We start from the raw sequence: 8669 nt of genomic DNA on the forward strand, positions 1-8669 counted from the left end.
ATAATCATACCTTAATACGTCCTAAACTATGATATATAAAAGTTTTCAAGAAACCACGCCCATGCACGTGTGCTGCGATCTGATTGGCTTAAACTTTAAATGCCTATAACTTTTTTGATTCTCAACAAAACAGGATGAAATTTAGAATATGAATAGATATGACGGATTCTTACATTATGCTACTATCAAACTTGAATGCAAGGACTTGCATGCACGTGTGCGCGCGCAATGCGTTGAATGACCGATTTACTTGATATAGTCGTAATTTTTTTTATGAAACGTTTCAAAATTCAAAGAATAGAAACACATTAAAAGTGTAGTCACGATGATATAGCTTTCATGCATTGCACCTTCGCGCGCGTGCAATGATCAAATGACTTGTATACTTGATATGGCCGTTACTTTTATATTTCTTTATGAAATGCTTTGATGACCTTGACCTTTGACCTTGACCTTTGACCCCTTGACCCAAAGGTCACAATCCAGCTCAAGTTCGTAGATGTATTTACAAACTCACTTTAACAAATGCTTAGAATAAAAAAGTCAACCCCCCCCCCCTTCTCCTTAAAAAAAAAATCAATAACAACGTAGAAAATTTCTCTGAATCTCGATCAACACCTGGGATCGACATAAAATTTCACTTAAGGTGCAGAAAAGACTTCATAGAAAGTTTCCTGAAAGTTTTACGGTAAGTCTCTAAAGTATATAGAAATTATGAATTTTTACGGCAAAAATTACAAATTCTGTCGTGTTTGAAATTTAAGTGCAGACGAACAAAGATATGATATAAACCTTTTAAAGCCTATTTCTCCAGATGTCGTTAATAGCATTCAATTCTACTGATATGAATTAATATTTTAATACCAAGCATTCTTCTTTTATTTCACCATTGAAATTTATCTGAATTTTTTTTAGAATTACACAATCCCCAGAAATAGCGAGTTTCGGTATATTAAAAAGCAATACACGTTTCTTTCCAGTAAAACCTCACGTGTTTGAATTCATGAAAAAATATTGATAAGGGGGTGTTAAACAATACCTGTCACATTAGCTGACACCAAAAAACCAGGGTACGTACACGACATTTTCTGATTTATTTGCATATGCAAACAGGGCTACCCTCAAATCCACGTGTTTTCCATGTCTTTATAAACATCACAAAAGCACCCCAGGAAGTAGCCTCCTATGCCCTGGAGAAATAGTTCCTGTCAAAAAACTTTATTTATTTATAGAGTAGATAAAATTTCCTAGGCACAGGTACCAGAGTTGTCAAACTGGCCTGGAAGGAAATTAAAAAAACTCTCAAAAGAAAGGAAAATCGGCTTAATGTATGGACCTACAATTGACTAAGTTCATTTTCATTGGTCAATTACCGGTGTGGTACCCCTAGTCGCCTTGAACCCAGTCCTGTCTTTCTGAAGAAAACCAACTCCGAGCCCGATGTAAAAATCTTAGTAGAGAAATGAGAATTTGAATTTTGCTGCCTTATTATGTTCCCCAAACGAAGTTTGGGAACATATTGTTTTTACTCTGTTTCTTATTATGTTCCCCAAACGAAGTTGGGGAACATATTGTTTTTACTCTGTTTCTTATTATGTTCCCCAAACGAAGTTGGGGAACATATTGTTTTTACTCTGTTTCTTATTATTATTATTATTATTTTTCTTCTTCTTCCTGGGTACTTTTTTTGTCCGGGAATGATCTCGTAAACTATACATCCGACTAAGGTGAAATGTTTTTAGGGTCAGTAGACATGTTATGTAGATTTGCGGAACGAAGGTCATTTTGCGCGCACGTGCTTGCAAGAGCATGCACGTGCAACATGTGAAATGACCGATTTAATTGATATAGGCGTAACTTTTAAAATTTTTGATGAAATGATTTGAAACTTATAATATAAGGATATATTAGAAGCATAGACAATATGACATGGTCAAAATAGCAAGATCTCACGCGCATGCACGTGCGCTTCGTTCTGATTGGCTGAAACTAAAGTCTCAATATCTCTCTTGTTTTTTGACGAAATCCTTTGAAATTTTGAAAATAGCCATGCATTAATATATCCTACAAAATGATATATAGCAATTATCATGAAAACACGTGCATGCACGTGCGCTGCAATCTGATTGGCTTAAACTTTAAATAGCTATAACTCCCTTGATTTTCAACCAAACAGGATGGGATTTGGAACATAGATAGATATACTGGACTACTACAAGAAAATATGGTCACCATGCACATGCACACACGTGCATGTACGTGCGCTGCAATCTAATTGGCTGAAACTTTAACAGCTATAACTCCCTTGGTTTTCAACCAAACGGGGTGAGATTTAGAACATAGATAGTTGTAACGGACATCTACAAGAAGATATGGTTACCATGCTCATGTATGCACGTGCGTGCATGTGAAATGAGCAAAATCAAAAAAACACTTGAATGAGCGTATCTATTTAATACTTTTGGATTAAATACTTTAATATTTAGTATATTTAAATATATATAGATTGTGTAGACAAGATGATATGGTCATTACGAACATGCATTCACATGCGCACGCGTGCAATGCTAAAATTTGAATGAACTTTGTACACTTCTGGGTAAACGTTGTTAAAGTCTCAAATGCATCGAGTTTGTCTTATTTAATGAAGCTTACAGGGAATATGGCACCAAAAGGGAGTTGGGGAGCGTTTGGGGAACATCTGTAACGGTCCCCGTTACAATTAGCACTAGTTATTATTATTATTATTATTATTATTCCTGGGAAAATTTTGTCCTCGAGTGATCTTGTAAACTACACATCTGACTAAGGTAAAATGTTTTTAGGGTCAGTAGACATGTTATGTAGATTTGCCAAACAAAGGTCATTTTGCGCGCACGTGCTTGCAAGAGCGCGCACGTGCAACACGAGAAATGCCCAATATAATTGATATAGACGTAACTTTTTCAATTTTTGATGAAATGCTTTGAAACTCGTAATATAAGGATAAATTAGTAGCATAGACAAAATGACATGGTCAAAATAGCAAGATCTCACGCGCATGCACGTGCGCTTCGCTCTGATTGGCTGAAACTAAAGACTCAATATCTTTCTTGTCTTTTGACGAAATTCTATGAAATTTTGAACATAGTCATGCATTGGGATATCCTACAACATGATATATAGCAATAATTATGGAAATACGTGCATGCACGTGCGCTGCAATCTGATTGGCTGAAACTTTAACTAGCTATAACTCTCTTGGTTTTCAACCAAACAGGATGACATTTGGAACATAGATAGATATAATAAACTTCTACAAGATATATGGACACCATGCACATGCATGCACGTGCAAGTATCTGCGCTGCAATTTGATTGGCTGAAACTTTAAACAGCTATAACTTCCTTGGTTTTCAACCAAACGGGATGGGATTTAGAACATAGATAGATGTAATTGACTTCTACAAGAGAGTATGATCACCATGCTCGTGTATGCACGTGCGTGCAAGGGAAATATGTAAAATCAAAAATACACTTGAATGAGCGTATTTTTAAAAAATTTCGGTTAACTTCTTTAATATTTAGTATAAATAATATATAGATTGTGTACACAAGATGATATGGCCATTACTTATATGCATTCACATGCACAGGCGTGCATTGCTAAAATTTGAATGAACTTGGTACACTTCTAGGTAAACGTTGTTTAAGTCTTAAGTTTGTCTTCTTTAATGAAGCTTACCGGGAATACGGCACCAAAAGGGAGTTGGGGAGCGTTTGGGGAACATCTGTAACGGTCCCCGTTACAATTAGCACTAGTTTCAATATGTAATGACATATACAAATCATGAAAATTAACATTCTTGACCCTCAAATTCGAAAGTTCATTGAATCTTAAAAATCCTGCAAAAGCAACCAAAAACATCGTACAAATTCTAACACAAGACAAATCATTTTTAACATTGTCATTACCATATTTATTTACAATTTTCTCTAAGATTTCTGGAGTTATCGGCTCTTTTTTCTGAACAGGTTTGCAAAGAATCCTCTTCCCTCCTTCCATAATCAACTGAAGTATTTTCGTCTCACACGGATTCATACAAATATTAGCATCATGGTTCCACTTAATACTATAGAAATACGCGGAAAGCACAGAATCGGACACAGCTTGTTGCACAAGACTACTTAGAAAAACTGCCACAGTACTCACAGACGCCGGTAGATAAGAAACACCATTTCCCGCGCACCATTTTTTAAACTTCTGGAAATACGCATCATATAATTTGTTAGTCTTCTCACTTTTACCACTTTTGATGATACGGGGAATTTCTGATACAGCGGCTGAAAGTGATGTATTCTTTTCCATTTGTCGAATCTCCATCCAAAACTTCTTGTATTCCTATTAATAAATCAATACATTTAATGAATTTTTATACATTCAGTGCACCAATACTTCACATTTTGTTATTTACGATTATTTTTGCACATGGTGCATGTTTTATTTTTATGCATGATATTGCACATGGTGCATGTTTTCTATAATGTACGTTATGCACATGGTGCTTGTGTATTTCTAGAAATTTGCACATGGTGCATAATATATGTTTTCTCATTCAGCATTAATGCACATGGTGCTCTTATCTATTTTGCGACTATAACTGGTAATACACATTTTATCTAAAATCTACTTTTAAAGCCAACACATTACCCGAAAACTTCTTCAAAGCGAAAATGCTATTTGTATCTGAACCTGCTATGAAAAAATTATGCGGTTCCTTGTATTCAATGTAATCTTTAATAAAATGCTTGAATCTTTTACTTTTTCCCTCCCAAATTACTGGCCAAAACAACGCCGATTTCCATTTCGGAATAACTAAAGTACCAAATCCTTTACAAAATTGTAAATAATAAACTACTCTGCAAATTAAAACAGGAGGAGGAACAATCCAGCAATTATCCCCTGCCCAGTCTTGAGCAAATGCATCTACCCCAGCAGTTCCAGGAGACCAGTATCTAGAGTAAAATTTTTCTGTTTTGTGATTTTTACAATCAGCAAATAAGTCACAGGTGAATTCGCCCCATTTCTTATTTAAATAATTGAATATATTATCTGATACTCCCCAATCGCCAAAATCGAATATCTTGCTCAAGTGATCTGCATAAACATTCAAATTTCGTGGAATCCATTCAATTTCTAATCGTATAGAATTTCTTACACACAGTCCAAACAGACTCAAAGCTAGCTGATGCAGCTCAAACTTCATACTTCCTTTACATAAAATTGTCAATGCATTTTGATTATCTGTGTAAACTTTGACCAACTTTCCTGAAAAATATTTACACAAAGTTTCAATGATAACACAAATTGTTTTAATCTCTCTCCAAGTAGAACTTCGGCTTTTTTCGAAATCATTCCACATATAATGTACAATTTTGCTATCATGTTCAATAGAAAATCCTGCACCAGCAAATGAACTTGCATCTGAAAATACGATTTTTTCAGGTAAACTACATTCAGCATTTGTTATTCGTCTAGAAGGTAACGCCCACAAATTTGTCAACCAGAAATCCAATTCATATATACAGTCACGTGACAATGTGAATACACTGTCCCAATCGGCTCGAAAACATAATGCCATACTTAAATGCCTCGTCATCAATTGACAAATATTCCCTAACGACGGTTTCAAAGCAATGACCTTGCCTACAACAGAAGCCACCATGCGTGCACTTACCTGTCCTACATTTCCTAATATAGAAACAATATCTGCCCGGACTTTAGTAATCTTTTCCACCGGTACTTCCAATAACCCGCCTTGTAAATTCCATATAAACCCTAGCCATGTAATATTTGCAACGGGCGTAAATTGAGATTTTTCTTCATTAATTTGAAAACCTGATTTATTTAAAGTTTCACGAAGAAAAGTTGCAATCTCCAAGCACGCATTGAATTTTGAACAAACCCAGCCGTCATCCAAATATACTACTACTGGAATACTTTGAGATCTCCAATATTTAACTAAGGTTCTTACTACTTTTGTAAAAATATACCCAGCGGATGAGAGCCCAAACGGAAGTACTGTAAATTCAAAATATTTCTTTTTACCTTCAAATACCCAACAAAAACCCAGAAACTTTTGAAAATCGGGGTGTATATCCACATGATGGTAACCAGATTTCAGATCAAATTTGATCATAAATTGACCTTCTTTGGCATACAAAAGCGCTTCTTTGACACCCTCAAACTTGACCTTTTGCTTTTCTATGTACTGATTTACATGCCTTAAATCTAACACAAGGCGTTTTTTACCTGACGCATTGACCAAAACAGTGAGAGGATTAACCACATAAGAAGGCTCATGAACCTCTCGGGCACATCCATTAGAAACAAGTTCTAAAATTGCTGAACCTACAAACTCAGAATGATTTACAGCCGATCTATTGTTTTTAATAAATGTGCTAGAAGGATGTTGCATGAAAGGTATTACATATCCATACATGATAGTATTTATAATAAAACTATTTGCATTCAACTCTGACTTCCAAAATGCAATATTTTCTTTTAACTTTGATTTTACTCTTGATATTTTGATACTTTGCTCATATTCACATTGATAATTTAATTCTTCAAACATATACTCAACTTCATTGCTTTCATTGCTTGCTTGCTGCACTCGGGATTGGCGAGGATAAGGAGGGAATAGGTTGTCCTTTGATGTAAGGGCAGTCTCTGACGAGGTGTCCTGTCTGCTTACAATAGAAGCATCGTCCAAAATCTCGTGGGGTTTGGAAGTTCTGTGACCCAAATCTAGGCTCTGACTGTCGCCCCGTGTTGAACCGGAAGTTTCCTCCTGAGGTGTTAAACGATTGGCCAAAGCCACGAAAAAAGTCGTTGGCGGAGAAAGAGCCTCTTCGTCTATCATATGGCCTTGACCTGTAAGAACGCTTTCGTGCAGCCCGACCAACAGCATAACGCAACTTAGCAGCGTCCTCAGTATCGTCCGCCAGGGGTCATCCAGATATTCATGGACCGTGTCCCACCCATGCCGATCAGCGATCTTAAGAATCTTATTTCTGTGCTGCAATGCTGACTTTTCTTCTGTCACTATCTTGAGAGCTTTCGATAATTCACCTTCTTGCAAACACTGTTCTAATTCCGTCAGCTTTGAAAGTCTATCCTGATTAAATCCAAACTGAATTTTGTGTCCCTCGTGTTTGAATTCAAACGGAGCGTCGGGCACGCGCGAAGCGCTCTTCGCAGAACTGGCCAATTTCTCAGTGGGCGTTGTAATAGAATTCACAATTACTGAATTCTGCTTCTCTAAAGCCTTGTTTAACGAGGAACTAAACAAAGATACAGCTTCTTCGTTCGACAGACCCAAGTCAGTAGATTCCATTTGTATATCAACATCGTCCATTTTTAACACCAAATGTTCTTATACACAGTACATATACCTTACTACCGAACTTGATATCCTAAGAACCGAGCGAGCTTAGATAAACGCCCAACTCTGCAAGCTACTATTTATACCAACAAATCACGTAACCCTAAATTCGAACACGCGACAACTACGGCCGCACATAAGTATAATTGATTGTCAGCTGTTTACAAGTATGCACCCCTGTCAACGCGCGATCGGCAACGCGGATAGTTAAACTCAACTACATGAAGAAGATGAGGTTAAATAAAACATTATTTTGTCCTATTTCCTCGCAATTCTCCTTCAACATTTCTGACTTTTTAAATGCTACTAGACATGTTCAACGCCATAAAAGTCCCCTACGCATTAAAAATCACCATATATTATGTTAAAGTTAAGTTTTCCTTGAACATGACTGCCCTAACGTGACACATAAAGCTCGTTTAAGTGGTATTTCTTACCTTATTACGTATACCCGACAGTCCAAAAGGCACATTTTCATTGTAAATAGGTAAATCATAAATTTTAAATCCGATTTGAAGTTCTTCATCAAATAGAAAGCGTTGAAATAAAGGTTTGAAGTGAACACATGCCAAACGTTTTGGCGATCGGCAACGTTCTATATGCGATCGTACAACAAAGAAAATATGATAAACATACGATCGTGCAACTTGAAATTTATAAAATACTTTTAATGAAATAAAGTAATAGATAACCATGTGGTATGGGTGGAAAGTCTGTCGAAATAGAACGAGATACCGAACATTTGATTTTCGAGAAAGAGCGAATTTAACTGACGTTCTTGTATATTAGTTGAATAATGTCCGTATTTTAAGAGAACAAAATTTAAAACTCCATGGAATCTTAAAACTTGATATAATTTGATTATTGTTTAAAACAGATACATGTACCTATAGAGTGTTATAGGACCGAATTTTAGCAATATAGAAAATAAGGTTTTATTGTCTATGATATGGCAGTTCAATTACAGGAGTTGGCATACATATCAACAAGAGGCCCATGGGCCACATCACTCACCTGAGAAGCTTTGACCATTCTGTTCTTTACCAGATTTCCCCCTTGTTATACATAATGCATCCCCACCTTACCTCACTGATCATAATTTAGACATTTTGAAATCTACACTACCCCATGATCCTTCCATGGGCATATATGTTTCAGCTTTTTTGGCCCAGTGGTTCCTGAGAAGAAGATTTTCAAAGATTTTTCCTATATATTTCTATGTAAAACTTTGATTCCCTATAA

The 8669-nt window shown here is 36.1% G+C and overlaps 1 protein-coding gene across 1 annotated transcript; it reads right to left on the bottom strand.

Moving 5' to 3' along the window:
- Positions 1-4273: 4273 nt before the first annotated feature.
- On the bottom strand, positions 4274-7569 carry LOC134265215 (uncharacterized). Its single transcript, XM_062747467.1, has 2 exons — positions 6293-7569; positions 4274-4381 (listed from the first exon to the last, which is right to left on the bottom strand). Exons 1-2 carry the CDS (start codon positions 7398-7400, stop codon positions 4284-4286), a joined length of 1206 nt encoding a protein of 401 aa, XP_062603451.1. The 5' UTR covers positions 7401-7569; the 3' UTR covers positions 4274-4283.
- Positions 7570-8669: the final 1100 nt, after the last annotated feature.

This window comes from Saccostrea cucullata, unplaced genomic scaffold (assembly GCF_032062105.1).
Source record: "Saccostrea cucullata isolate Sc308-1 unplaced genomic scaffold, CSIRO_AGI_Scuc_v1 ctg11715, whole genome shotgun sequence".
Classification (NCBI taxonomy): Eukaryota; Metazoa; Mollusca; class Bivalvia; order Ostreida; family Ostreidae; genus Saccostrea; species Saccostrea cuccullata.